Source organism: Macrobrachium nipponense, chromosome 4 (assembly GCF_015104395.2).
Source record: "Macrobrachium nipponense isolate FS-2020 chromosome 4, ASM1510439v2, whole genome shotgun sequence".
NCBI lineage: Eukaryota > Metazoa > Arthropoda > Malacostraca > Decapoda > Palaemonidae > Macrobrachium > Macrobrachium nipponense.
Genome location: NC_061100.1, coordinates 134,536,478 through 134,553,389, shown reverse-complemented (window position 1 = coordinate 134,553,389; position 16,912 = coordinate 134,536,478). Strand labels below are relative to the sequence as shown.

The following is a 16,912-nucleotide window of genomic DNA, read 5'->3' as shown; positions in this document are numbered from 1 at the left end:
ATTATAATGGAGCTGTTTCACAGGCAAAGTCTACCTACTACTACTGCTATTACGATGACTAATGCTACCACGCATGCGCCATGTTATAGGGGAGATTTTGTTTCAGACAGTGACTCCTAAGTGAGAGAAATAATGGGGGATTTTGGGGGGGTACATGTATTTAACCAATCATGTTGCAATATTAACCCTACATTGCAATAGGACCGAGTGATGAATCTGGGGGGATCCATACTTTAAGTTAACATATATTATTATCCTCATTTGAGGGTTTTATAATCATTTGTTTATAATCATTGTTTATATTATTTCAAGTTTTTTATTTCTTGTTCCGTTTATCATAGCATTTGTTTAATAGTATGTGTTTTGACATAGTCTCACTTCATAATTTTGTTCTATATGTCTTGCTATATTACTTTACAGTTGAGGGTATTCCCCTGAAAAATGCATAAGGGTTGGGACTAGAAGGCGGTTTTAGGACATTACGATACCTTTTTGTCAGTGACGTGAAATAGGAGATTGCTTGGGGATATTTCATACATAATTTATACATGATTTGTGGATGATTTGGTAAAAAAAAAACAAAAGTGACCAATAGATTCCATTTGCATATTTATGTATATTTCAGCCAAAAAACAAAAAACATTTAAATACTTGACTACCTTGGTGAGGATGGGTTTATTCCAGTTCTAGTAAATGTATCTGAGTTTAATAGTTACTATGTGTAAGTATGAGCCACATTATATCCAGTTTCCAAAGTGTATGTAAATTTCAGTGAGTATGTATCTTTATGATATACTGTACCTATTTCTGGGCTCAGTTCGTGTCGCTGCGCGAAATATCCTTTAATCCATTATTTCTAAGGTAAATGTACTAACACATACCAGAGAATAAATAAAATAAAGAAAAGGTCAGTACTACTGACTCGCACCTCCAAGAGGGTGTCGGTATGAACACTATGGCGAGTGAGACCACTACCACGAACCACTTTGCCAATAGAAATCTCCTACTACAAAACCCCCACTAGAGGGGAGCCGACCCACAGAGTGGGCAGCAACTACTACTACTCCATCCCATGCTGCCGACTGCTGCGCCTCTGGTGGCCATCCTTTTCAGTTAGCGCACCGCGTACACACGTGCCCTTTTTGCTCTGTGTGTGACCCCCTATCTTGGATTTTACTCAATTATGGAGCGTGCAGCCATCGCAGCAGCTAAGTTAAGTAATCAGTTGTTATTGCTATTGGGTTTTTTCCGGCTTGAGTCAGTATATTGCCGTTTTTTTAGGTATAAATACGGGCTCTTGGTCGGAAGCATGGCAGCATGGTTTCTGCCTCGTGGCGGGTTCGTTCTTGGTCTTCCATACCTAGAACCTTCCCTTATTTCCTTATGCTCTATTGTTAGTTATCTATTTTATGTTAGGGGTCCAGCCTACTGGGTTTATGTCATGCATGCATGTCTTCTTTACCTTGCGTAGGCATCTTCCATCCAGACCCTAGCCACAGCTCTTAGTATCGGCCCCCGGCTAGCTTTTGAGTGGTAGACTTTCTTTCGGGTTAGTCGTACACTCCTGGATTTTTTCTCCTACTGATTTATTTTCTTACTTTATCGTTAAGTCATTTTTAGTTATTTTTTTATATTTTAGGTTAGCCTACGGCGTCTGGCATTTCACATAGCCTAGGTTCTGTATTGCCGTGGTATCCACCATTATTGCTTCCGCTCTTCAGTTCGGTTGCTTCTGTATAGCATCTCACTGATTAGTTGGTTGCTTTAACCTAGGCTATATTGTTTCATTGTATTCGCATATTACCGCTCCGTGGTCACTATGTGATCACGGAGCAGCCAGGCGCCTGTCCAGTCACCTTACCCTCCTCCCGCTCTCCCATAGGGCCGGGGGGGGGGTAGGTCTGTCCTCGCTCGCTCCACATACCCCGTTGCCTGCCTCCCTCTCATCCCTAGGCGGGGGGAGTAGGGGGGGTCTGGACAGACCCAGGACTGGACCTGACCGTTCTCCGGCTTCACGGCGCGCTCGGATGACTAAGCGGGGGGGACTGGCCTTCCCCCCTCCGTCGTTACTCCGTCGCTCCGTTGCTAGCTCGAGTCTGGTTTCGCCTCTCGCTCTTTCCCGGCTTTTACTGGTGCTCTTTAATTTACCGGAGCTCCGGCATCCACGTGGAAAGGTGCTAGTTCACCCTTGCGGGCGGACTGCAGGCGTACAGTTGGTCTTTCCTAACCACCCCGTCTCGCTGATATCGCGACACGAACACCGCCGCGCACCGGATTTATTCTACGTTCTAGGGCTTTAGGTTTAAGTGTTTAGTATTTAATTTAAACTATAGTAAGTTTAATTTAAGCTACCTTAAGCCAATCCCTCCGTTACCTACGTTATCACACCGGATCTCTCCGGGGTTCTAGCCTATTCAGGCGGTAAGGGAGGGGTTATGCCCAAAATTTTTTCGCGCTCCGGCATGCAGCGGAGTTTCTTTTAGCCTCTAGCCTGTAAGTGATATCTTTTACGATGCTCATGTATCTTTTCACTTACAGACCACCAACTGTGAGCATCCAGGATGCAATGCCATGCCTCCAGGACCCTGTGGGCATGAAGTCTGCAGATCCCATGCTCCATGCGCGACTCCGCACGGGAATCTACAAGTCTGGTTCCACGAGACCTGCACCATTTGCTACGATCTGGTGAGCCAGCTCTTGGACGGGGTAAGTATTCCCAACTCCGTTCGCTAATCCCTACAAGGTTATAGTTCTTAAGTTTAATTTTAATCTCTTATTTTAAACTTAAGCTTGTTTTATATGGGATCTCGCATCCCCTGTGTTTTTAGACTAAGCCTATTACGTTAAAGTTTTAATCTTAAGTTTAAACTTAAAACTAACAAATACCCTCTCTTCCAGGCTCCCGCCGTTAGAGACACCGCCCTGGCAACCCTGAGGGCTTGGGTCGGCGGTTTCGGCAAGAACGCCGCCAAGGGACAGCCCTACATTCTGGAGAAGAGGTTGGCTGTCCTAATCTTCCCCGGCGGCAAGTCAACGGGTTACGTCGACCCGGCAGAGGCAGCCCCGACTATGGCGGCGATTCAGCAACAGCTCGCCGCTTCGTTGAGTGAACCAGGCCAAGATATCTCGTCGGAAGTCGCGACACTTGATCTGAATATTGAACCAATGGTAGGTGTTGACGACCTGTTGGTCGAGGTAGGTACGTTGGACGCCCAAGGGCTTCCCTTGGGCGCCACTGGGTCTTCTACTCCTGCTAACAGTCTCCAGCTTCCTTCCAAGGCTTTACAGGAGTTGAGCTCCTTTATACTTCTCCTGATGCTTCCGTAAGACCTAAGGTCAAGGGACAGATGGTTGTGAAAACCCTAAGCAAGACGTCGTCGTCGTCCAAAAAGACTTCGTCGGCGTCAACATCTCGCAAGTCTCCGGCTACGAACCCCGGAGCAGAGAGGTCTAGAGCTTCTGGGTCCGGCTCCAAATCCTCAAGGAGCAGGTCTTCCAAGGAGAGACCACATACTCCGGCGGAGTCAGCCGTTTCTCCTCTCCCCTTGGTACCTGTTCAGAGTTACCCAACCACCTCCGCAGCAGCTCCGGCTTTGGATCCCAATGCTGGTCTGTTGCAACACATGGGGGATTTGGTCGGTTCTCTCAAAAACAGTATGGAGCAGATGTTCTCCCGGTTGTCCGACAGGATCGCCTCCCAGGATAACATCATCGCCGAACTTAGCCAGGCTCCTCTAGCTACTCCCCACCTTTCGGCACAGGTATGGCTCAGCTTTCCACTCATGACTCTCTGCCTCCGTTCTCTATGAATAACCCCTGGAGGGTGGCGTCATACGCCCCCTTCCAGGACGGGCTTATTTCAATTCCGGAGTGTGGTACTCGAAGGATTGAGGACTTCGAGTTCTACCCGGAGGGTCTACAGCCACCGTTCATTGGCTACGCCAGACTCACTGACGCAGCCATGACTAGAGATGACAAGGTCCCTAAAGAGACAGTCCTCTACTCACGTGACCAGGCTCAAAGAGAATGGCTCAGGTGTTTAGAGGACATGGATTGTTCAAACACGAAGATTCAACCTTTTAATAATAATAATAATAATAATAATATGTTTTATTTCAGCTCGGGGCCATATACATTGAGTATACAAGATACAGACAGTAACATACACAATCTAGATACATGAGATATGATAAAATAGAAAAAGAAAATGAATAATCGGCACTTATCCATAATATAGCTGAGGTAGCATAAAAGCTAGTAATCATCATACTGGTAATAACAGTAATAATATTGGTGAGAAAAAAAAATGCATTGCGAGTAATAACAGTTGGTGCACATATTATATAACTCAAATTTCAACTAGAGACCTTAGGTGGTTACAGTAGTCAGGTCCAGAGGGCTTAATACATTTTCACAATGGAAGAGGGAACTCCACTTCCCTTCCTTACCAAGATAGCTACGGTCACTATCCCAGCGGCCCAGAAGGGGGAGTCGTTACCACAGCTAAAGGAAGCAGACCCCACATCTCCTTTGCTTCCCTCACTCGGAGAATTGTGGGAAGATCTGCCCAACACTTTTTCGGCGGGCAAACTCAAACCAGACTGTGCTATGGATCAGTTTGGTGAGAAGCTGCCTAGACTTCCGGACAGCCTCATTCAGGCGGAGTTTGAGGCCAAGACTAGGCTAGCCAGGTCTATTAACACCATGGCCATGACGGAAGTGGCTACCATTTCTTACGGTTCCGAGCCACTCTTTAAGCTTCTCACCAAGTCACTGACACAAACGGTTCAGTCTGACATGTTTGAGTTCGCCACAGCCAGAACGAACTGTCGGAAGCATGTCCTCCAGGAAGCAACTATTCGGCATGAACCGAATAAGTTGCTTTCATCAAACATCTGGGGAGCAGACCTCTTCCCCGATGCAATGGTAAAGGAGGTCCAGGCGGAAGCTACAAGGCTTAACCAAAGCCTTAAGGATCGTTGGGGTCTCACTGCAAAGAGACGCCAAGACCAGGCAGCAAGGGGTAAGGCCCAGAGGAAACCCAGACGTTTCCAGCCTTACCAAAAGAAACAACAACGCTTCGCCCAGCCTGTTTCGGCTGTTCCGTTGGTGCAGGCGGCCCAACCCTCTACCTCCAAGGCTCAATCACAGCCTATCTACGTGATTTCTCCCCAGCCTCAACCTTCCACCTCTTACGCTGTCTCCCCAGCCTTCAACCAAGTGTTCGAAGGCCAGGCCTTTCAGCAGTATGGACCGCTCAGGTAGGGGAGGCAGAGGTAAGCGATCCTTTCGTCAGAGAGGATCAGGAAGGTCCCTTAATAGAGGAAAACACTTCCGGGGAGGCCGCGGAGGTTACCAGCAGCAATGAGAACTTGAAGGTAGGAGGGAGGCTGTTTCTCTTCCGGCACCGGTGGGGATTCAGCAAATGGGCACAAAGTATTGTGTCGAAAGGCCTGGGTTGGAGTTGGGTTGCGAATCCGCCCCCCACCCAGACCTTTCCTTCAACTTCCATCAAAGGAATTGACGGAGTATGCGGAGGACCTCCTTCAGAAAGGAGCAATAGCGAGAGTCAAACAGATTAAAATTTCAAGGGCGCTTGTTCAGCGTTCAAAGAAAGGCTCACAAAAAAGAAGGGTAATCTTAGACTTATCCCGTTTAAACTTGGCCATTCGCTGCGACAAGTTCAAGATGCTCACCATCTCGCAGTGCGGACCTTACTTCTTCCGTGGGGGCCTCACCACCTCTATCGATCTAAAAAAAAAACAGACGCATACTATCATATCCCTATTGCAAGACACTTTCGCCCTTATCTGGGCTTCAAGATAGGAGATCAAGCATTCTCCTTCAAGGTAGTTCCCTTCGGTCTGAACGTGGCACCCAGGGTGTTCACGAAGTTGGCGGAAGTGGTCGTCCAACAACTAAGGGCGCAGGGGATCATGGTAGTAGCGTATCTCGACGATTGGTTAATTTGGGCTCCAACAGTCGAGGAATGTCGCAAAGCCACACTGAAAGTAATCCAGTTCCTGGAATATCTAGGGTTCAAGATAAACAGGACAAAATCAAGACTCACTCCGGAGTCAAACTTTCAGTGGCTGGGCATTCAATGGAATCTATCCTCCCATACTCTGTCGATTCCATCAGCCAAGAGGAAAGAAATAGCGAAGTCAGTAAAGCAATTTCTAGGACACAAACTTGCTTCATAGAGAAGCCAGGAAAGAATCCTGGGTTCACTCCAGTTTGCATCAGTGACAAACATTTTGATGAAAGCCAAACTGAAAGACCTAACCAGAATCTGGCGCTCACGAGCAAATGTCAGGTCCAAGGACAAGTTATCATCAGTCCCACAGATTCTGCGGAATCTCTACGCCCTTGGGCAAAAGTCAAGAACCTGTCAATATCAGTACCCCTTCAGTTTCCTCCTCCGGGGATTACCATCCGCACAGACGCTTCATTAAGCGGCTGGGGAGGATATTCTCAGTTCAAGAAGGTTCAAGGAACCTGGTCACCCCAGTTCCGCCAGCTTCACATAAATGTTCTAGAAGCAATGGCAGTGTTCTTGACTCTAAAAAGGTTACGTCCGCCAAAGAACTCCCACATAAAGCTAGTTTTAGACAGCGCAGTGGTAGTCCATTGTGTAAACAGGGGAGGCTCCAAGTCACGACATCTGAATCATGTCATGGTAGCCATCTTCTCCCTGGCGGACAAGTTCAGTTGGCACCTCTCCTCCACCCATATAGCTGGAGTGAGAAACGTCATAGCAGATGCTCTATCCCGGTCAGTTCCTCTGGAGTCGGAATGGTCACTGGACAACAGTTCGTTCCAATGGATTCTCCGGAGGGTTCCAGGTCTACAAGTGGATCTATTCGCATCCCAAGCGAACCACAAACTCCCATGTTATGTGGCCCCCAACCTGGACCCTCTGGCCTATGCCACGGACGCCTGGCCATAGACTGGAACAAAACTGGGAGAAGATTTATGTCTTTCCTCCAGTGAATCTTCTCCTGAAGGTACTGAACAAACTCAGGACGTTCAAGGGTCAAGTAGCTCTAGTAGCCCCGGACTGGCCGAAGAGCAATTGGTACCCTCTCATTCTGGAACTGGGTCTTCGTCCTCTTCGAATTCCCAATCCCAGGCTCTCCCAGTTAGTACAAACGAAGACTGTGTTCGCTTCCTCAGGAATTCTCAAAACCCTAACTTTATGGACTTCATGAAGTTTGCGGCTAAAAGAGACGCGAATATTGATCCTCGAAATATTCTTTTCTTGGAATCTGATAAGAGAGATTCAACTTTGAGACAGTATGATGCTGCAGTCAAAAAGTTGGCAACCTTCCTGAGAGAATCAGATATTAGAATCATGACAATCAATTCAGCTATATCCTTTTTCAGATCTTTATTTGTAAAAGGCTTAGCAGCTAGCACTATTACGACAAACAAGTCGGCCTTGAAAAAGATTTTTCAACTCGGTTCAGCATAGACTGACAGACTCTTACTTCTCGTCTATTCCCAAGGCTTGTGCTAGGCTTAGACCTTCAGTGAGGCCTACGTCAGTATCGTGGTTCTTAAATGATGTTCTAAAGCTGGCTTCAGAAACAGATAATACGACATGTTCATTTATAATGCTCTTAAGAAAAACTCTATTTTTATTAAGCTTGGCTTCAGGAGCTAGAATTTCAGAACTGTTGGCGTTATCCAGAGATCCGAATCATATAGAATTTCTTCCCACAGGGGAAGTTCTACTTTCTCCGGAACGTAGTTTTATAGCAAAGAATGAGGATCCTTTGATGAGCTGGGAACCGTGGAAGGTTGTACCCCTTCCACAAGATGTTTATAATTTGTCAGTATCGACCGTTACGAGCCTTTCTGTCCAGGACATCCTCATCCTCTTCGGGTCCTCTCTTTATGAGAGAAAAAGGTGGTACTTTATCTACTAAAGGTATCAGGCAACAGATCCTGTACTTTATTAAGCAAGCCAACCCTGATTCCTTCCCTAAAGCACATGATGTCAGGGCAGTTGCCACCTCAATTAACTATTTCCAACACATGAATTTCGATGATTTAAAGAAGTATACTGGATGGAAATCGCCGACAGTATTTAAGCGTCATTACTTAAAGTCCTTGGAAGCTCTGAAATTTTCAGCAGTTGCGGCGGGTAACATAGTTTCCCCCGACTCTGCTTAATCTTTAGTAGAAGATCCAGTTCTCCTTTCTACCTATCTCACCCAACAGTTTGTCAATGCCTACCATGTTCATCTACGTTTACCTTGAGTCTTAGCTGCTCTTATGATGGTACAGTGGGTGCCCCTTATTTTTTTTGCTAGGGTCACTCACAATTGATTGTATATAATGATCTCTATGATGTGGTCCCCTTATTTTTATGCTAGGGTGACACATCTTATTTACAATGGTTACGGGTTTTGTATACTAAGTCATATACATTTCTTTATTATATTATTATCGAAGTTTGTTCTAATTCAATTTATTATTATAATTGCTTTAATTACTTTGTACATATTAACTATACACAGATGTTAAGCTCAACATATATTCCATGTAAGCCCTGTACATATATGTTAAATTTAAGTTAATTTTAAGGAATATTATTAACTTTAAGTTAATTTTAAGTAATATTTCTATTCTGTATCATTGTGTATATGTATATTTCTTAGCAATTATATTCCTTATTTTATTTTATGTTTTATTGAGACCCTTTTTTATCTGTTTTATTTGTTTCTTTACAATCTTGTGCTATTTCTCTGGTACGATTTCGCGCAGCGACACGAACTGAGCCCAGAAAAGGGATTTTGACGTAAGGAAAAATCTATTTTACTGGGCGATTGGTTCGTGTCGCCAAGTCGAAATCCACCCACCCTACCCATCCCAGCGCTCAAGATTGTCTGCTAAACTTCAGGATGGCCACCAGAGGCGCAGCAGTCGGCAGCATGGGATGGAGTAGTAGTAGTTGTCTGCCCACTCTGTGGGTCGGTCCCCTCTAGTGGGGGTTTTGTAGTAGGAGATTTCTATTGGCAAGTGGTTCGTGGTAGTGGTCTCACTCGCCATAGTGTTCATACCGACACCCTCTTGGAGGGTGAGCGAGTCAGTAGTACTGACCTTTTCTTTATTTTATTTATTCTCTGGTATGTGTTAGTACATTTACCTTAGAAATAATGGATTAAAGGATATTTTGCTGGCGACACGAACCAATCACCCAGAAATAGATTTTTCCTTACGTCAAATCCCTTTTTTATTTACAGTGATACTCTAATTTCAACTGGAGACCTTGTAGCCTTCTCAGTGTCCTTTTATGTCAATGTGTCAATATAGTCAGATGAAAGTGAAGAAGAAAAGTTGCTACTATTATTGCTGTGTAAGTGATTATGACTTGCCATTTTTGCAGTATGTTGTATATCCCAGTTCTTCATTAATGTCATGTAGACATGTGATCAAGTATGTGTTTGCTAGGTCAACTGCACTGACTGTATGACTCAAAACTAAAAGGAAAAATTTCACCTCAGGTATTTTCCTTGCTAAACAGTGCCACTTCATGTTGACAGAACGTGAACATTGGATATACATTTTTGTCAATTGGTGTGCTTGCATTGTACTTTCCTCTAATGCTTTATATGTGATCATTTAGTTAGCAACAACAGGTTGATTTGTGCATAGCACACGAGTACCTGGCTGATAAATCATACCGTGCTGCTGCACACCACTTGGTGGGCAAGTCTGGTACCAGCAGCCATGGCAATTCCAGTTTCCATAATGTACATCAAGTTTTTTGTTAAAAAGCTCCAGGACCTCATCCATTGAATTGACAACCTACAGTAATAGTAGGAAAGGCAGTGTCATTAAGTATCTAGTGCCTTTGGTTTAGTTATACTTACTATTCCCTGCTTATGCATCGATTTCGTGACAGCTGTGCATGTCATCCTGATGTACCCACTCAACAGCTGGCTCTGTTAGCGTGCACAGGATGTTTTAGGCAAGTGGTGCCTTGATGAGTTTGTACATTTTATTTTAATTCACATGTCTCAACACCTACAAGTGCCTGAAGGTCATCCTTATCTTTGAACAGAGCCATATCAGAGTTTTTACCTTGGTTTCTTCTATGGTTACCTTTTGACATTGTCTTAAGACATTAACTGATAACTGATGAGAGAGAGAGAGAGACGAGAGAGAGCGAGAGGAGGAGGGGAAGAGAGAGAGAGAGAGAGAGAGAGTGTTTGTCTATTTCAGGTTCTTGCTCCAGTAAGAGTGACATGGATCATCCTTATCTACTGAAACTGTAATCCAAGCAACTCTTGTTTGTCAACAATTAATTTTAGTCCATCCTTACTCATTAAAGTTTAGTTAAGGGTATCCAAATTAGTAACTGTTTAGTCCAGGCCACTCATGCCCAGTGAGATTGTATTTCAGGTCACTCTTTTCTGTTAGTAGTCAAGTTCAAGCTACCCGTGCATAGTGTCAGTTTAATCCAGACCAACAACAGTCTGTCACAATTTAGATCATGAAGGCAAGCCATGCCCAAACTTAATTTAGGGCACCTGTGTTTTTTTTATTAAACTTATATATTCCATGAGTAATGAAACCCATGCTGTTGTGTTGTGTGAAAAATTTTAATTATCATGTATGCTTTGGATAATCCACAGAGAAGTTAGCCTCATGGAGATGGCGATCACGTTTTGGCCGTCCTTCATCTGTGCATCTACTTGGTGCTGATCCTACTGGCACTTACTGTGAGATACCTCAGGACTGGTTAAAGAAGAAAGTTGGTAAGTCAGTCTACAATTAGTGTATTACATTTATGTAGCATGATTCCTTATATATATGATGGCGTCTTCGGGATTTGAGGTTTCTCTCGGCTTTGATTATATTTTATGATGGATGTTTATGAAATATGACTATCCTCATAGTATTCTCAATTTAGAACCCTAACTTACCTATACTTGCCAAGCACTGCAATAATGATCTTGTTCTTTGTGTTTTTTTCACCATTTAAAGTTTCTTTTATTGGTAAGGTTTGAAGTGAAGTAGCATCAAATACTGGCACTGTAAATTATAATTACTTAATTTTCCAAATGCTGACATGATGTAAATATATACTTTTTACTACTGTAGCAAATGCAGCGAAATTTAAAAAGTATTGATAAGTCTCTTAAAGAGCTCAACTAGCTTGCTAAATTTGTTTCATATTAAAAGTAGTCTTTATGCTACTGCTTCAGCTTTGCAAAATTTTCATTATTTCTCGCTGTATTTTCTTGTAATTCATTGTTACATAGTGTCTAGTCATACTTTTTTGCAAAAAAATACATACGTCGTAATTCTTTTTCTTATTAAATAATTTTATTCGGCAGTTTTTTTTTCTTTTTATTACTCTGGGCTTATAATGATTTTTCAAAAGACTTTGTTGTATGCTTGGTATAGATTGCAGGATAATGAAATCTTATAAGTTACTACATTTTAAAGAGCCATAGAGTTATTGTATCATCAACATTGTCATAAGACCAATGTTTTGACAAATTAATGTTATCATATTTCCTTTTTATTTTTTACAGCTGAAAAGGCCAAAGCCAAGCGTCCTACTGCTTCTGAACTCAGAAAATGTAAGTATGTGTGTAAATCAGCTCGTAATACTTCTTGTTACTGTTGCTATTGAAGTTGTATAGATTTTTGCTGAGTTTGTTACCTTCTCTGAAATTGACGCTGACTTTTGAGTTTATTATTTACCTATCTGTAATGCTAGATAGGCAGGTTCAACAAAAGATAAAATCAAAAAATGAAAGTGTGAACATTAAAAATGAAGAAATGCTGTAAATAGTAAAGACAATACACTTCAAGAAACTTTGCTGTGAAATAAAATGTGAAAAATCTTTATGATAGGAAGATGTACAAAAATTCACCACTATACTATTATGTATATAATATTTTGGAAACTAGTCACATAACAAAGATGTCAGGGAACAAGGAGATAATAGTGAAGTGCATAGATTTTAGTTGTACACTCCCAGTAAGTTACATTAAGAAATATTTGGCTTACCGTAACCCATCAGACTTACATTTGCGTAAATCTGCAGTCAGCAATTCCTTAGACACTCAGAAAGGAAGGAAAAAGAAGACTTTACATGACAGATATCTAATCTGAGTGCACCTGTAGTGGTAGTTAAGTCATTCCCTGTATGTCAGTCAAACAACCATTATTTTGTTGTCCTTGCTCTTGAAATTGAAATTGAAGCACCTAATTATCTATGGTTTTGCATAATTTGGTAATTTTCCCAGTGAAATTTCACTACTCATCTAGTGTTAATAGTTTGTGCATGGCACTCCAAAATTCCTTCAATATTAGTGGGTATTTTTCCTCACTGGCTGGAAGATTTGTTAGTCTGTTTCTGTCATGTCTGTCTTTGTAAGTACCTTAAATAATAAATATGGGATAAACAATAGGTAGAAGTTTAAAGAAGGAAGTGTAAATTGGCTATCAGCTATAAGCAATCCAGAACTCATAAATGTGCATCTTTGTCTTCCTGTTTACATTTTACTTGATTCATCACTTTATAATTTCAGGAAGTTCCTTTAAGGTTAAGCCCCCCGTTTTCCATCATATCTCTTTATTTTTTCTTTTGGCTTGGTCTAGATAAGGGCATTAGGCTGCCAATCTTATTGACTTCTGTTATATGAGTTCTGGCTTTTCTTTTTTTTACTAAAAGAAATGATCTGTTAATCATACTAAAGATATTACGTATAACATATGCTTCCTTATTTATTTACAGTGGCTTTGTATAATGCTCTACCATTTATTGGTTTTGGTTTCCTCGACAACTTTATTATGATTGTTGCTGTAAGTATTGATGTAATAATTTTTTTACTGGTATTGGAACATGATAACAAAATACATACCCTTATACAAGTATTTAGGAAAGAATTAAATAGTAGAGGTTGTGATATAATCATAAAATAATGTAGAATGGTGTCTCTTCACTTCAAAAGGAAAGGTGGATTTCTATAAGTGCTTGTCTAACTATAAGACAAGCTATTGCCTGAAGATTTTTTGGTAGTATTTGTTATGTGGAAGTTCTCAGATTAGGTTATAATTGAATATTTTAAATGAAGGAAAAAGTGATAATCTTAGATCCACTTTTCTGAGTACTACAGTATTGTTGCATACATGTAAACAGTACTGTGTATACTGCAAGGTGTAGTTCTTTATTAAATTTTTCATATGTTTACCTTGTAGGTTTAAGGGGGCTGGCCAGAACCCTTATATATGGGGGTATAGTGCGAAAAATGCAAATTCATGAAAAAATTCATGGAGCTTCATGTGGCAATTGAGAATACGTATACAAAATATTTAGTCAAAATTCCTCTTACTTTCGTAGTTACAGGGTAATTAGTAAACCTAACTCAATAAGCCAAAAACATTGATCCGTACAAGAAAATGCAATTTTTCTTCTGTTATCATAAATTTTGATAATTATTGTCAAAGAAATCTTGAGCAATGGCATCTGTAGATTCCATGAGTCGCAGAAAGGAAGTCAGTCAGCTACTAAGTTCAACCACGATTCAGTGCGAGCACAAACCCCAAGTAGTCTACATGTTCGAGTTTCACCTCTGACATTCGCTTGCTTTTACGTATGTTTATCTTTGTTTCAGCAAGAATTTCATCATACCAGTGAGGAAAAGACAAGCAAAACATCTCGCTAACATACAGACGAAGAAATTTGCTGTAATATGATTACAGAATATCATAATATACACGATATTAGCATAGTTAGTGAAGAGAGAGAGGGAGGGTTGCATAGTAAGTAACGCCCCCCCGTCTTGCCTGACGCACATGTCACACTGTAACCCAGGCTACGATCTTTGAGCAAAGGGATCTTCATTTATGATAAATAACTTAGTTTTGGTTTATTAAAGCCAAAAAGGAATATGAAATTCATAATAATCATGATTTATTAACATTGTCTTTGTAAAAAGAGAGTACATCTTCGAGTTTCACCTCTGACATTCTCTTGCATGTATGTTTGTTTATCTTTGTTTCCGCAAGAATTTCATCATGCCAAATAGGAAAATACAAGGAAAACATCTCCCTAACATACAGAAGAAGAAAATTCGCTGTAATAAGCCAAGTTAGTGAAGGAGAGAGAGAGAGTTGCGTAGGAAGGAGTGCCCCCTTGCCTGACGCAGTGCCCCAGGCTACGATATATGAGCAAAGGGATCATCATTTATGATTAAATTATGATAAATAACATAGTTTTGGTTTATTAATACACAAAGAAGAAATATACTTTCATAATAATCATTATTTATTAACATTGTCTTTATAAAAATACGAAGGAAAACTTTGAACGCTTGGATCTCAAAATTATACTTATTGACCCTCAAAATCTATCGTCTCACTTAGTTTTAAAGCTATAACATTGGAATTTGGTATATAACTCAGAAACACATTATAGAACAATATAGAACAATCAAATCAAGCCCCTTTTTTCCAATTTTTGTTTTGTCTTTTTTTTTTTCCCCTGATTTATAGGGTTTTATTTTTTTACCATAATGAAAAATTCATATCTAGCAAAAAAATTACTTTAAAAAAAAAACTCATTTGATTGGAGGTCTACATGAAGTCTATATATGGTAGTAATCCCAGGTCTTAATATTAAATATCAAGGGAGGAGATAGAATTTGAAAATGGTCGACAAAAAAACCGCCACCCAAAACATAAATAAAATATGTACTGAAAAATCACATGATACGAGCAGGAAGGAAGCCCACTCGAAACTGGAACAAAACAAGGGTACGCCGTAATGGCGACTCGCCGTCGCCCGCAACTGTAAAGTGACGCCTAACAAAACCCTAAATAAAGGCAAAACGAAAGGCAAATTCACTCCCTAAATATTGAAAAAAGGTGAACCAGTACTTAACTTGGGTGAAGAGGCAGATTGACGATCCATAACGATAAATGATACGAAACAAAGAAATAAGAACAGATAGCTAAAAATGAGCGTGCAAACACGAGGCTATCGATAAGTATGACGTCACAGACGCCTTCAACGGGGTAGCTGGGTGTGACCTATGGGTCGGCTCCCCGTATTTAGGGTCTGTTGATGAGGAAAAGGCTAATTGGAAGGGTTGCTGTGGTAGTGTTTAACACTCGCCCCAGTTTTATACCGACACCTTTTATATAGGTGAGCGAGTCAGAGGTTTCTGACATGTCCAATTTAGTAGTTCTATGGTACTATAGCAATATTTTACTAGAAATAGTGCTAAAGGAGACATATTTCACGGAGTGACACGGCTTCCTCGCCCAGAAATAGATTTTTCCTACGTGAAAATCCCTTTTTCGGGATAAATTGCCCTGGTGTCACAAAACCGAAGGTCAGAGGTGAAAATCATATGCGGTTTGGAGATGTCCCAAGTCACCTTATTAAGTGGTATGACTATCAAAGTCCTGTCCTTAAAAAGTGGCATTAGCCGGCCGGCCCCCTTGAAGGCATGCTGCACCTATGCTAAATAATTATGTACATAACATTACAAGTTGTACTGATTTTGTTACGTAGAATTCCTTACTCTTTTCTACAGGGTGACTATATTGACACAACAATTGGTATTGGTCTTGGCATTAGCACCATGGCAGCAGCTGCACTTGGTAACACAGTTAGTGATTTGGCTGGCATAGGGTCAGCTTGGTATGTAGAAAATATTGCAGTAAAAATTGGAATCAAGCCTCCAAGTCTCTCTCAGGAACAGTTGGAGATGATGTCATCAAGATGGTCCTCCAATATTGTGAGTTATTTTGATGCTCTGTGTTTTTTTATATTAATCACTAGAAGAGTTTTTGATATTCAGTTTCATATCTTTTCATTTTGTGTTTTTCCCTCCAGTCTCCTAGCTACTTTTGGTTGGATGCCATGAAGGGAGCAACTATTTTAAAGTGATTCTTGTTTTCAAATATCTGTTATTTATTCTAGCTAAATTTAATGAGGATTTTTTTTTTTTTTTTCTTTTATCAGCTAATTTTTTCCTTTATTGTTCTTCTGGCATGATGTGGTAGGATGAATCCTAGTAGTCAGCCCTGAATATGACTTTGATTGCCCTTTTGAACATGAAGAAGGGTGTTATGGTACACATTGGTGAATGAAGCTAAAAATTTATGATAAAGTTAGTTTTTTTTACTGTGGATTCAATATCAGAGCACTGAAGGTCCTTAAGGCACTGAGTCTCAATCTCAAGTATGTAAATGTTTTAGGACAGTTATATACGGTGGGCCCCTCATATTCACGTTCTCCGGATTTGCGGATTTCTCTCTGGACTCTATCTACCCATTATTTGGTGGAAATTCGCCTATTCACAGGTTTTTTCCGGCGATAAATAATCCCAAATTAGTGTATTTTGATTATTTTCATGACTAAATATAATTTTTTTATGTTGTATATATACAAATTCAGAACAAGGTGATAAGAATGAGAGGATTAAGAATGTCAGCTATTTGTGTAATGCAGCAGTTGATTACTGGTTGGCTGCTTAGGGCAGCTTCTGTCACCCTTGGTCTTTGTGGAGCAGCTCATGGGGATAGTCACTGAAGGGTGTGATCTTGAACATTCGTTATTTCACACTGTTTAGTTAAGTTTTATGTGTGGGAGTGGTCACTAAAGGGTGGTAGATCTTGAACACTCCTTATTTCACACTATTTAGTTCAGTTTTTTATGTATCCATCATCTATTTTCACATAAGTGACTACCAAACAATTACAAGAAGAGTATCAATCAACTCTTTTTTTTTGGTGCTGTCACAATTTCATTCTTACTCTCAAGCTTGCCTTCCACAAATTTTAGCATCTCTTTATTTCTTTTCTCCATCTTTCAAGTTATCTGTAGTTTCAGATTATCACATTGTCTCTTCTTCTCTTGTTTCTATTTGTCAT

The 16,912-nt window shown here is 40.9% G+C and overlaps 1 protein-coding gene across 3 annotated transcripts in view; it reads left to right on the top strand.

Annotated features, from left to right (window-relative positions):
• LOC135211195 (transmembrane protein 65-like) overlaps window positions 1-16,912 on the top strand; it is a 162,811-nt gene that overhangs the window by 15,404 nt on the left and 130,495 nt on the right. For all 3 annotated transcript variants that reach the window (XM_064244417.1, XM_064244416.1, XM_064244415.1), the window contains exons 2-5: window positions 10,647-10,769; window positions 11,553-11,600; window positions 12,765-12,832; window positions 15,571-15,774. In XM_064244417.1, coding sequence (XP_064100487.1) covers window positions 10,647-10,769; window positions 11,553-11,600; window positions 12,765-12,832; window positions 15,571-15,774 — 443 coding nt within the window. The remainder of the gene's footprint in view (window positions 1-10,646; window positions 10,770-11,552; window positions 11,601-12,764; window positions 12,833-15,570; window positions 15,775-16,912) is intronic.